The sequence below is a fragment of the Pan troglodytes genome, chromosome 18 (genome assembly GCF_028858775.2).
Source record: "Pan troglodytes isolate AG18354 chromosome 18, NHGRI_mPanTro3-v2.0_pri, whole genome shotgun sequence".
NCBI lineage: Eukaryota > Metazoa > Chordata > Mammalia > Primates > Hominidae > Pan > Pan troglodytes.
The window spans coordinates 34,269,876-34,283,547 of record NC_072416.2 but is presented as its reverse complement, the minus strand read 5'-3'; the positions used below and the strand labels follow the sequence as shown (position 1 = coordinate 34,283,547).

Genomic DNA, 13,672 nt, shown 5'->3' with positions numbered 1-13,672 from the left:
GTCAGGTCTTCATAGTTTGGGCCCAGGGCACAGAGAAGTCACAGCTCTCCGGCATCCTGTGACCTTTACCCTCTTTGCCAAGGGAAAATGTGGCCCACCAAAGCAAGAAACTTGAGGGCATGGGTCACTCCAGCCCTGGCATCTGCCCAGAGCCCGAGAAGGAAGGAACAATGATCCTCCAGCTACCTCACGGGGCTGGCACAGGTGACCACTGCCCTGGCATCACCCAGCTGTGTCCGGCAGCCTGAACCCCATCTGTGGGGATGTGAGGAGGAAAATACAAAAGTCCTTAGGTGAACACTGAGAAGGCAGATGCAGCAGAAACCTCCAGGCCAGAACTACCCAGTCTTGGACCTATGGTGGAGATAGAGCATAGCTGGCGATCATGTGTACTTACACTCTAAGGTCACCTGGTTGCACTATGGCCTCATCTGTGGCTCTGAAAATGAAGATTTGGAAGGAGATCATCACAGCTAATGTTTAACAAGCCCCTCCTGTGTGCCAAATCATTCACCCCTCACCACAACTGAATGAGCTAAGGATTCTCATTATATATAGTTTATGGAGAGGGAAGTGCAGACACAAAGAGGTGAATTATCTTACCCAGATCACACAGCTGATAAGTGGTGGAGGCAGAATAGAATCTAAACAGTGTGGCTCCGGAGCCCACATGCATTGATTCGACAAGTGTTTATTGAGCACCTGCCACGGACAAGGCCTTGTGTGATTAAATAGGGTTGTAATTAGTAATATAAAAATGAGAAATCACTAATGCTTTTTAGACTTAACATTTTCTTTTTTTTGTAGGTTTCAGGCACAGAACTGTATATCCAATAATAGTGAAATGGATCCCACTAATTATGACCGAAATGATGATACATTTAAATGACTTGGATGTTTTATAGGTATGATCTCGTGAAACCTTGAGAGAAAGTGAATGATGAATGAAACTATTGTTCCTGTTTCACACAGAAGAAAACTGAGGTTAAAAGGGGTAAAGTAATTTTGCATGGCATGAAGTAGAAATTCAAAGTACAGGAATTTGAACTTGGTTCTGTCCTTTTCTGAAGCCCTTGACCACTATAGACTGAAACATCACCTTGTTTTTCCACTCATTCAACACGTTTTTTTAAAATTATCTAATAGGTTGGCACTCATGATGAGCCCCTGTTCTCATTCTGCAAATGGTGAAGCTCTCTATTGTCCTGACCCCACAGTTCCTGTCCCATGAGCAGGGCCAGCTCACCAAGGAGCTGCAGCAGCACGTAAAGTCAGTGACATGCCCATGCGAGTACCTGAGGAAGGTGAGTGAGTGCAGACAGATGGGGCCTGGTGCCCTTGAGCAGTTCCCGGGTCTCTGCTGCCACACATCTCATAGCGGGTGATGCTGGGGGAAGCTTATGCAGTCACAGTACTGGCTTCTTCCTCTTTTTCTTTCCATACAAGTGGCTTAGGGATGGGGTAGAGTAGTTGACTTATTTGGATGAAAACCACTATCTTCTGTCAGAAACTCAAAAGGAATCATTGCTGGCATGGTAACCTAAAGAAAAACAACCAGACAAGTGCCCAACGACAGTTAAAAAGGTTATTTATTATCTTGCCAAGTTTAGGCTGGGCGTGGTGACTCATGCCTGTAATCCCAGCATTTTGGGAGGCTGAGGCTGGTGGATCACCTGAGGCCAGGACTTCGAGACCAGCCTGACCAATACGGCAAAACCTCGTCCCTACTAAAAATACAAAAATTAGCCGGGCATGGTGGTGTGAGCCTGTAGTCCCAGCTACTCAGGAGGCTGAGACAGGAGAATTGCTTAGATTCAGGAGGTGGAGGTTTTAGTGGGCCGAGATCACGCCATTGCACTCCAGACTGTGCGACAGAACGACACTCTGTCAAAAAAAAAAAAAAAAATTATCCTGCAAAATTTGAAAAGGAAATTCAAATCAACAGCTTCTAAACTACTTTTTAACATGACTCATAATAAGAAATACATTCTATAGTACATATATATGTTCTATAATTTTGAATAAAAGAATTAACCACATCACATTTATTTTACAACATGTAATACATATTTTTTATTTTCCTTCATTTGTTTTGAATGCTCTGTGCAGTCTACAAAAAGTCCAATAGTAATAATTAAATTAGTCATTAAGTTGAACATTATCTTGTCTTTTAAAATGATAATCTCAAAAATGATCTTTTATTTTTGAGATTTATATAGATACACACACACACACACACACACACACACACACACACACACACAGAGAGAGAGAGAGAGAGACAGAGTTTCACTCTGTCGCCCAGGCTGGAGTGCAGTGGCACAATCTTGGCTAACTGCAACCTCCGTCTCCCGGGTTCAAGCAATTCCTCTGCCTCAGCCTCTGAGTAGCTGGGACTACAGGCGTGCACCATCATGCCCAGCTAATTTTTGTATTCTTAGTAGAGATGGGGTTTCACCATATTGGCCAGGCTCGTGTCAACTCCTGACCTCGTAATCTGCCCACCGTGGCCTCCCAAAGTGCTGGGACTATAAGTGTGAGCCACTGCACCCGGTCCAAGATAAAATTATTTTAACAATATACTATGAAGAGAAAAACACTGGCTATGAAAGAATATGCATAGTTTTACCCTGTTTAAAAATAAAGATTGAAAGAATACATATGCAAATAAGTTTACTTTTATTTTTGGTAATACTTTACTGGATTGTCTGAATATTGACAATCAGTATGCATCATGAAGCTACATGGCTAACATTGAGTACTCACTGTGTGTGCCAGGCCCTGGGTTCAATGCTCTACATGCACTTATATTTCATTTAATTCTCTCTGCAACCTGAGATGGTATAGCCACCTCATTTTACAGAGTTGAAACTGAGGCTCAGAGACTGAAAGTTAAGCCTGAGGTTACAGTCAATAAGAGGCAGAGCTGGAACTGAAACCTACGTGTGTCTGACCACCAGTTCATGTTCTGACGGCAGGCTAGTCTGCATCACAGAGCGTGGGGTAGATGGTGCATGCCTGCTAGGATGGGCTAGGTATCACTGTAGGTAAGAAACAGCCCCAAACGATGGAAATGTACACCACTGAAGGCTCTTTTCCTGCCCATGCTGCACATCCTCCATGGCTCTCCTGTGCCCTGTGCCCCGTGCCCCACATGCCCTCATCCTGCCACGAGAATAAAGGAGCAGCCTCCATGTGGGAGCTGTCAGCTGCTCTAAGAGATGAAGGAGAGGGTGGCCAGTCTCAATGGCTCCCAACTCTTTTGCCTCGAGGTGACACGCTTCACTTCCACTCACATCTCTTGGGTCAAAGCAAATCCCATGTGTACGTCCACTTTCAAGTGGCCCAGGAGAGAACCTGAAATACTCGGTGGACTCCATTAAGGCCGTCATATGGTGTCAGCCTGCATGGGAGACTGTGGAGGGGCAGAGGAGGAGAGTGGGGAACTGATGGGAAATGACAGGAGGACTAAGTCACCGCAGATTTGCTTTATCCTCAGCCAGGTGGAGTTTGTCCCAGAGCTGCACAAAATCATCACCAGCATGATGAAACGGAGTAGACTTCAGAAAAAGCAGTTTGGTCAGATGTAATCAGCAGTGAACTGAGAATCAACTGAGTGACATTGAGTCAGTAAATCTCTGACTGCCTCAGTTACCCCATGTGATAGTTTTGAGGATGGGAACATTGAGAGAGTTGGTTTGGAAGGATATCAAGAGTAAAAATTCCAACATTTTAGTTCCTTTAAGTTAAATCCAGGCACTATTTTTCCTGCAAGTCTCCTGTTCCTTTCAGATTGCACAGGTGAGAGTGCTCAGATTAGGGCTGGAGGTTGTAAACTATTGCTCCCACACTGACAGTGCCCCCGTGTCGTGCATGTATTCTGTGCATTTTCCTGTGCTAAACACTCTCCCAAAACATGGTGGGGCCTGATTCTTCCTCTTTGTTCCAATGGCCCTGGGTGACTCAAGTGCCCATTCAATGACCAGGACACAGAGGTCTTAGAGAGATGCTCCATGAGGCCCCATGTGCGAGCCTGTACCCTGCCGGAGCATGAGGCAAGGGACAGGGCATCGTCTGTGGGGATAGTGGGGGTAGTGGTCAGCCAGGCTTGGTGACTCTACTTGCTCACCAGATGATCCTACACCTGCCACCTCCGATGGATCCACTGCGTCTGTGCCTGCCTGTACTGCTGATGCTCCAGTGGATAACTCAGCATCCCAGCCTAGGCCCAATGCCACTGAAGATGGACCTGCCCCCTGGGGACCCAGGAGTCCTACCACTCAGCTGTCCCCAGGAGTGCCCAGACCCTCATTGTTATCCAGGACCTAGGAGCCCTACCCCTGGCCTTCCCTCATCAGCCGTAAATGATGATTTACTGCTGTTACCATCATCACTGCCTTCAGTGACCAAGGGCCTTCCAAGGTGCCAGCTCTGGAACGAAGGATGCCCTTGGGAGGTGATGACACTCAGGTACACGGGTGCTCAACAGATTGCTTCCTCCTATCCTCAGACGGTCTTTGCATGCTTGCAGCCATTGGCACTCCCATTGTATGGAAGGAAACCAGCCCAGGGTCACACAGCTGGTCAGCAGCAACATAGCTGGTCTCAAATCTAAGGTGCCTGGCCATGCCTCCATGAGGGACCGCCTGCAAGGGAGGTTGATCCTGGCTTTGGGGAGCCTTTCCTGGGCTGCATGAATAACCTCCATTGTTCGAGACCCCAAACTCTGCTCACATCTTCCTTTCCCTGTCTCTGCTTGGGCTATGATCACGGTGACTCTAGCAGCCCTTCATGGACATTATACTACTCTCTGCCATTCACTTTTGCTCTAATCTGACTTCAACCCCCACTTACTTGGTCTCTCCTTTTACAACCAACACAACCGAAATCTAGGGCTTCTTTTTTTTTTTTTTTTTTTTTTTTTTGAGACAGACTCTCATTCCATTCTGTCACCCAGGCTGGAGTGCAATGGTACGATCTCGGCTCACTGCAACCTCCGCCTCCCGGGTCCAAGGGATTGTCCTGCCTCAGCCTCCTGAGTAGCTGGGATTACAGGCGTGTGCCACCATGCCTGGTTAATTTTTGTATTTTTAGTAGAGACGGGGTTTCACCATGTTGGTCAGGCTGGTCACGAACTCCTAACCTCGTGATCCGCCTGCCTCAGCCTCCCAAAGTGCTGGCATTACAGGCGTGAGCCACCATGCCCAGCCAAATCTAGGGCCGGAACATGGCTGCAGCATATAAAAAGAATTGAATTCCATACTTTCGTTAACCCTGTTTTTTGTTTGTTTGTAGTTGTTGCTGTTTTTGAGACAGAGTCTCGCTCTGTCGCCTAGGCTGGAGTGCAGTGGTGGAATCTCGGCTCACTGCAGACTCTGCCTCCCGGGTTCAAACTATTCTCCTGCCTCAGCCTCCCAAGTAGGTGGGACTACAGGCGCCCACCACCGCACCCGGCTAATTTTTGTATTTTATTAGAGACAGGGTTTCACCATATTGGCCAGGCTGGTCTGGAACTCCTGACCTTGTGATCCGCCCACCTCAGCCTCCCAAAGTGCTGGGATTACAGGCGTGAGCCACCACACCCAGCCCCTGTTTTGTTTTTGTTTTGCTTGCTTCTTAGGGTTGTTTTTCTATTTATGGTAAAGGCATTGGCTTTCCATTTGTAGCATCAATAGAATATTTCCTGTTTACAATAACCTTATGTCATAGTAAATGGTAAAGGGATTTAAAGCAGTGGTTTTCAGCTGCCAGAGGCCTGAGAGAGTTTGGGCACACTCTGTGTGATCGGGCAGAAGGCCTGTGGGAAGTTTAGCAGAGGACAGGGCCAGGAAAGGTGATGGACAGTGGGGGTCTGTCCTGGTCACCAGGCCCCTGGGTCCTGCCCACCTGCTTGGAGCTCCCCACCCATCACACATGATGCTGCCAAGCCCTCTGGGTATTGTGGGCAAATACCTTAGGAGAGAAGCTGATGAACTTTGTTTCTTGAAATGCACAGATTCCTTGGACATCCCTGAGAGGTCAATCATGAAAGTCAACTTGGTTTTCTCCCCCTCATTTGGGTTCAGAATTTAAAGTCCACACACACAGGCAGTAAGATGATATAGATAAGGACATCATCACTCGGTTTCAGATGTTAAAATGTCTAGGTGGGTTAGGGGTGATTTGCGATCACACAACCTTGTGGCACAAAGAGGAATTCCCAGGCCAGAGGGAGACATTTTATTGCCATGTTACGATCTTATCATTGAGTTGAAAGGCAATCTTCTTTCATTTTGGATTCTTTCATATGTTTATGTCTTATAAGGGCACTTTGAATTTCCAAGCAAATAATAATTTTGAATTAGCTTTTAATCATTGACTTCTAGCACAGTTATATGATCAGAAACATGCTGTGTGATTTGATTGCTCTCAAATATATTGAGATTTGTTGGAACAAAATAAGTCAGGTTAATTTTTGTAAATGTACCATGCATGCTTAAAATGAATGTATCTACATTTGTTCCTGAGATACAGGTTGATGGACGGATGGCTACGTGGATGTGATGGAGATGGTTTACTATCGGGACCTTCCGCATCCTGCTGATGTTTTGTTGCTTAGGATATGAATGGCTGAGCGGAGGCTGTAAAACCTGGCACCCTGCTTGGGTATGAGGTTCTTCCTGCCATCCTGCCATCATTTGTTTTTTATGTTTTGTCGCCAAAAGTGACCTTGAGGAACCCTGGGAGCTCAGGAAGGAAGGAGCGCCCAGAAGCAGGGACAGGGAGCTGGTTGGGGAGGACCAGAAATCAGGTTAGTGAAGGTTCCAGAGAGGACCTGTCCTTGCGAGGAGTGTGGGAGACTGAGATGGGGGAGGGGTCATTGGAATGATGCGGGCGCTACTTGGCATTGTCCATTGTGAGGCACCACTGGGGTCATCAGGGATTGGTGGAGAGGGAGTATAAAGCCCCAGGGTTGCCAAGGGAGGGCCCAGACCGAAGAAGGTTTGGTGGATAGCAGAACCTTTTTGTCTCCCTCTAATTGCTCCTAAGCCTCACACTCCCTTGCCCCGCGTGTCCTGTTGCTTCCCTGATCTTCTCCGTGACCTGTAGCTAAACCTTCCACCAGCGCTTGAGAACTTAATTTGACCCGGATCCTTTCCCAGACCCCTTTCTTCTCCTCCTCCTCCTCCACCTCCTCCAGGTGCCCAACAGCCCCCTTCTCCTTTCCCTTCCCTTACTTCCCCCCTTCCCCTCCCCTTCCCCTCCCCCTCCCCTCCCCCTCCCCAACTCAGATCCGGCCCCGGTCCCCGTCCCCTTCCTTCCCCCGTGCCCTGAGCCACCTCCACCTCTGTCCTGGCCGCCTCAGGGCGCCCTGAAAGGACCAGGACATGCGTCTGCGGTGGTGGCTCCTCTTTTGGCTCCTGCTGGGATTTATCAGCCATCATCCCACCCCTGTGAGTAGACGCTGGACCCGCGGGGTTTCTTCCTTTTTACTGGGCTGTGTCACGTGGCATGAAATTACACAGCTCAGGCCTGTAATCCCAGCACTTTAGGGGGCCGAGGTGGGCAGATCACTCGAGTCCAGGAGTTGAAGAGTAGCCAGGGCATCATAGCGAAACCCCATCTCTACAAAAAATTCCAAAAAAGATTAGTTGGGCCTGGTGGTGCCTACCTGTTATCCCAGTTACTGGAGAGGCTGAGGTGGGAGGATCGCTTGGGCCCAGGAGCTGGACGTTGCAGTGAGCCGAGATGGCCCCGCTGCACTCTTGTCTCTAACAAACAAAATGGACCAAAACAAAGTGAAATGTCATTTGATTTGTGTCATCTGGTTTGAAGATTTTTTTTTTTTTTTTTTTTTTTTTTAGACAGAGTCTCACTCTGTCGCCCAGGCTGGAGTGCAGTGGCAAGATCTCGGCTCACTGCAACCTCTGCTTCCGGGGTTCAAGCAATTGTCCTGCCTCAGCCTCCTGAGTAGCTCAGATTACAACGCCTGGCTAATTTTTGTATTTTTAGTAGACCACCACGCCTGGCTAATTTTTGTATTTTTAGTAGAGACGGGGTTTCACCATGTTCGCCAGGATGGTCTCCATCTCTTGACCTCGTGATCTGCCTGCCTCGGCCTCCCAGTGCTGGGATTACAGGCGTGAGCCACCGCGCCTGGCCAAAATATATAACCTTAAGTGTAAGTTTACTAACTTTGGAAAGTACATACACCAGCATAAACCAACCCCCTTTCAAGATCTACATTATTTTATTTATTTATTTATTTATTTGAGACAGTTTCTCCCTTGTTGCCCAGGCTGGAGTGAAATGGGGCAATATCAGCTCACCACAACCTCTGCTTCCCAGGTTCGAGCGATTCTCCTGCCTCAGCCTCCCGAGTGGCTGGGATTACAGATATGTGCCACCACTCCCAGCTAATTTTGTATTTTTAGTAGAGATAGGGTTTCTCCATGTTGGTCAGGCTGGTTTTGAACTCCCGACCTCAGGTGATCCGCCCGCCTCGGCCTCACAAAGCGTTGGGATTACAGGCATGAACCACCGTGCCCAGCCAAGATCTACACTATTATGTCACCCCAGAAAGTGAACTCTCACTCTTCCCAGCCAGTCTCTTTATCATAGGTTAGCTTGCTTATTCTGGAATTTCGCGTATACAGATGCATGCCATGCCATAGGTACTCTTTTGTGTCTGCTTTGTTCTGCTCAACACTATGTTTCTGAAATCATTACCATTGTTGTATGGTTCTCTAACTCCATCATTTCCATTTCAGACTCAGCATATGCTGAGTTCAACCTGATGAAGGGCTATCTCTGTTTAATTCACCATCTTGAAAGAAACATTTAAAATTGAGATGTTTTCAAGAATATGTAGTTAAATCCTGAGGAATCGATGTAGAAATGTTATCACAAGCTGTCTGAACTTACTCAGGGGAAGTCTTCGTCTTCACTCACATAAGAGTCTAATGGAATTAATACCAACAATCTTAGAGAAATCCCACACTATTCATGCCATTTTCATGATCTCCGCCTTGGTAATTTTTTTTGAGACAGAGTCTCGCTCTGTCACCCAGGCTGAAGTGCAGTGGTGCGATCTCGGCTCACTGCAACCCCTGCCTCCCGGGTTCACGCCATTCTTCTGCCTCAGCCTCCCAAGTAGCTGGAACTATAGGCACGTGCCACCATGCCCTGCTAATTTTTTGTAATTTTAGTAGAGATGGGTTTCACCGTGTTAGCTAGGATGGTCTCAATCTCCTGATCTCGTGGTCCACCCACCTCGGCTTCCCAAAGTGCTGGGATTGCAGGCGTGAGCCACCATGCCCGGCCCACCTTGTTAATTTTTAAGCACTAAAATTTGATACTTATTTGTGAATGAAGTAATCTCTTCATTGTATTTTTTTTTTTTTTTTTTTTTTTACTTATGCTGAGCTTTAAATGACAAAGATTCATATAATCCAAGAGAGAAGTATTATTTAGAGGGATTCTTTTACCATGTGATATATAATAAATGCATCCAATGTTATACATCAATTTAAAAAACAAGTAAATAGCTTTAAAGAAAAGATAACTACTGGCCAGGTGCAGTGGCTCACACCTGTATTCCCAGCACTTTGGGAGGCCGAGGCAGGTGGATCATGAGGTCAGGAGTTGGAGACCAGCCTGGCCAAGATGGTGAAACCCTGTTTGTACTAAAAATACAAAAATTAGCCGAGTGCGGTGGCAGGCGCCTGTAATCCCAATTACTCAGTAGCTGAGGCAGGAGAATCGCTTGAACCCGGGAGGCGGAGGTTGCAGTGAGCTGAGATCATGCCACTGCAATCTAGCCTGGGTGACAGAGCAAGACTTTGTCTCCAAACAAAAAGAAAAGATAATTACTTTATACTTAGCTTGTCTTAGCCATGAGTGACGGGCTGCATGTGGCCCAGGACAGTTTTGAATGCAGTTCAACACAAATTTGTAAACTTTCTTAAAACATTAGGAGATTTTGGCCAGGTACAGTGGCTCATGCCTGTAATCCCAGCACTTTGGGAGGCTGAGGCGGGCAGATTACCTGAGGTCAGGAGTTCGAGACCACCCTGGCCAACATGGCAAAACCCCATCTCCACAAAAAAGACAAAAATTTGCTGAGTGCATTGTCAGGCACCTGTACTCCCAGCTACTCAGGAGGCTGAGGCAGGAGAATCACTTGAACCTGAGAGGCAGAGGTTGCAGTGAGCCGAGAGCACGCCACTGCACTCCAGCCTGGGTGACAGAGTGAGATCCCATCTCAAAAACAAAACACCAAACAAAAGCAAAAACAAAAACAAATGGCTGGGCACGGTGGCTCACACCTGTAATCCCAGCACTTTGGGAGGCCGAGGCAGGCAGATCGCCTATCAGGAGTTCAAGGCCAGACTGGCCAACATGGTGAAACCTCATCTCTACTAAAAATACAAAAATTAGTCGGGCATGGTGGCAGAGACCTGTAATCTCAGCTACTCGGGAGGCTGAGGGAGGAGAATGGCTTGAGCCCAGGAGCTGGAGGTTGCAGTGAGCCGAGATTGCACCACTGCACTCCAGCCTGGGCGACTGAGTGGAGCGGAACTCTGTCTCCAAAAAAAAAAAAAAAAAAAAAGTTTTTTTTTAGATCATCAGCTATTGTTAGTGTTAGTGTATGTTAGGTGTGGCTCAAGACAACTTTGCTTCTTTTAATATAGGCAGGGAAGTCAAAAGATTGGATATCCCTGCTTTATACCAAGAAAGACAGCACCCCACATTTGCAATGCCTAAAAACACTACCAGCCATCTGAAAAACATGAGACTTCTAACTTCTGTTCTTTTTTGTAGCAGTGGAATCCCACGGTGATATCTGAGGGATGTGGTTACCTTTTGGAGGAGGTTGACGGTTTCTAAGGATGATTCTTTCTGAGTGAAATATTGTCAGTGTCATTGACCTTTTCATTATTTCAACTATTATTATTCCAGGTTATCAATACTCTGGCTGTCTATCGTCATCGTGAGACTGACTTTTGTGGAGGAGTTCGAGACCACCCTGGCCAACATGGCAAAACCCCATCTCCACAAAAATTGGATAATTTGATAATTATCATTATTGAGTTTCTGAGACCTTACACATTTACCATTCTCTTCTGCACAAATTACCTTTGTGTGAGTATACTAACTTTCTGTAGAGGTATACTTGTAATCACAAATAAGAATAAATTATATAAAACAATTCACATTTCTGGACTTCATTATGAATATGTGGTTTTACCCAAACAATCAGGGAAATGATTTATTAGCATAAGAATTATGAAAATGTCTGCCATTTACATTATGAAAATTAAATAGGTTGGTGTTTGTTTAATACAATGTCAACAGAGCTTTTGGTCAAAAATAAGTTTTTTTAACCTTTGTGCTATTTATCACAAATGGAGTATGAGGTTTCATCACTTAAATAGGAAATTCTTTCTAAACTCTTCTGCTTTATAGTTCTATCGTATGGGTGGAAGGAAAGCTTCCAATCTCCTCTCTGAAGATTCACTGCAGAAATGAGCTGACAACAGACAGCTTAACAGGAAAAGAAAAACATAGAACAGGCATAAACATGGGAACCAGCTGAAAAATGAGACTGCTAGAAGGGCCGGATAGTTGATGCTTAAAGAGCACCCTCTTGTGAGGGGAGAGGGAGATAGATGGAGATGTAGGCCATTTAGAGGGGCAGCAAATGATTTTTAGGGGAAATGAAAGAGCCCAAGGAACAAACAATTGGCCTGAGACAAAGTTCCTCTGAGGTCATAGGGACGAGGTGACAAACTGCCAGAAGGTGAAGGGCAGAACTGCACTGCGTCTCATGATGCAGAGAAAGCCCCAGAGAATCTCTTAGAACTGCCCTCCAAGAGAATCGATGAAAAGTGTGTCTGGGCAGGGTAATTTTGAATGACATCATTCAAAGTGCATGTTCCCACTTGCAACTGGAGAGAGATCAGTATGTCAAAAGTCTGTACTTGGTAAGAATTGGGCTGCTAAGTTGTGCCATAATTTGTCTTTTGAGCCTTTTTTCCTTTGGGGAAGTTGAGCTCTACATTTTGTCTTGCCATTCATGACAGTAAAAATGTGGTTGTCTGGGGGCTGAAACTCCTTCTGAACAATGATCCAAGATAAAAGTACTAATACCACAATGCTTTTTTATATTCAAGGGAAGAGGAAGTATGTTTCAGTTTAACCACCTAGATAATTACACATCATTTGGCACTGCCTTTCAAGATATGTAGAAAACAGAAAATATATGAGTTATGAAGATATCTAGGCACATTTAACATTCTCTATGCCACTTAGTCCTGAACAGAGAATTTTCGGTATAAATTGGAGGAAGCTTTTTTTTTTTTTTTTTTCTCACCCCCGAGACGAGTCTCCCTCTGTTGCCCAGGCTGGAGTATAATGGTGTGATCTCGGCTCACTGCAACTTCCACCTCCTGGCTTCAAGCGATTCCCCTGCCTCAGCCTCTCAAGTAGCTGGGATTACAGGTGCCCACCACCATGCCCAGCAAATTTTTGTATTTTTAGTAGAGTCGGGGTTTTACCATATTGGCCAGGCTAGTCTCAAAACCCGACCTCAAATAATCCACCCGCCTCAGCCTCCCAAAGTGCTGGGATTACAAGCGTGAGCCACCACGTGAGCCAGGGGAAGTTTTTAAATTTACCACTTTTTAACAGTTCCATTTAGGAAAGTTCAGTTGAGCTGTTGGACTTGGACAACTTCGCACCTCTCATCTTTGTCGTTGTCATCTAGTCATCTATACCATTACCTCCTAAGCAAGGACATCATGGGTGCCATGAAGCATTCATGCGTGATGGCATTTCTTTGCTTGTCATTTCTTCATGTGTTTGACATTTCTCCTGGCTCCAAACTGGGCCAGCTACCTTTCCTATGAAATCTAGCAGTAGTTGTGGGATTGATGTGGTTTCTCTTTTCATCTTTTTAGATTACCCATTGCTTCTCTCGAAATCCTAGTACATGATTTTTTTTTTTTTATCCTATGTGCAGAAACCAGGAAAAAACAAATTCTGCAAAGAATTTGAAAGATATTATTTCAGGCCAGGTGTGGTGGCTCATGCCTGTAATCCCAGCACTTTGGGAGGCTGAGGCAGGTGGATCACTTGAGGTCAGGAGTTCAAGACCAGATGGGCCAACATGGTGAAACCCCATCTCTACTGAAAAGACAAAAATTAGCCAGGCATGGTAGCAGGCACCTGTAATCCCAGCTACTTGGGAGGCCGAGGCACAAGAATCGCTTGAATCTGGGAGGTGGAGGTTGCCGTGAGCCAAGGTAGCGCCACTGCACTTCAGCATGGTTGAGAGTGACACTCCATCTCAAGAAAAAAGTCATTCCAATGACTACCTCAGGAGATTCATAGGTATCTGACCCACATCTGAGATGGGATTTGCATTGCATTTTCGCTATGATGAGAACAAATATTTAATATCTTAGAAGATTAAAAGCATACTGTGATAATATGGAAATCTTGGTGGGAATTCAGTAATTAGTGAGAATGTTTTGCGTTAAGTTCAAACCAGCCTCAACGAAGCTGATGTGAGGGAAGGGAAAGTGAACTCTGAGTAGAGCAGGGACAGAAGGAAGATGCTCCAGTGCAGATCAGGAAGGAGCAGGGGGTGAAATGTTACAAATTCTAGAACTCAGAGAGCTGAAGGTAA

At 45.9% G+C, this 13,672-nt stretch overlaps 1 protein-coding gene across 31 annotated transcripts in view; it reads left to right on the top strand.

Annotated features, from left to right (window-relative positions):
- The window catches only part of LOC129137290 (nuclear pore complex-interacting protein family member B8), a 47,228-nt gene that overhangs the window by 25,078 nt on the left and 8,478 nt on the right, over positions 1–13,672 (top strand). For 7 of the 31 annotated variants that reach the window (XM_063797048.1, XM_063797055.1, XM_063797051.1 and 4 more), the window contains 3 exons: positions 808–905; positions 1,147–1,304; positions 10,942–11,124. In XM_063797048.1, coding sequence (XP_063653118.1) covers positions 1,185–1,304; positions 10,942–11,124 — 303 coding nt within the window. In that variant the 5' untranslated portion in view covers positions 808–905; positions 1,147–1,184. The other 24 variants (XM_063797058.1, XM_063797059.1, XM_063797052.1 and 21 more) reach the window with 16 other exon arrangements.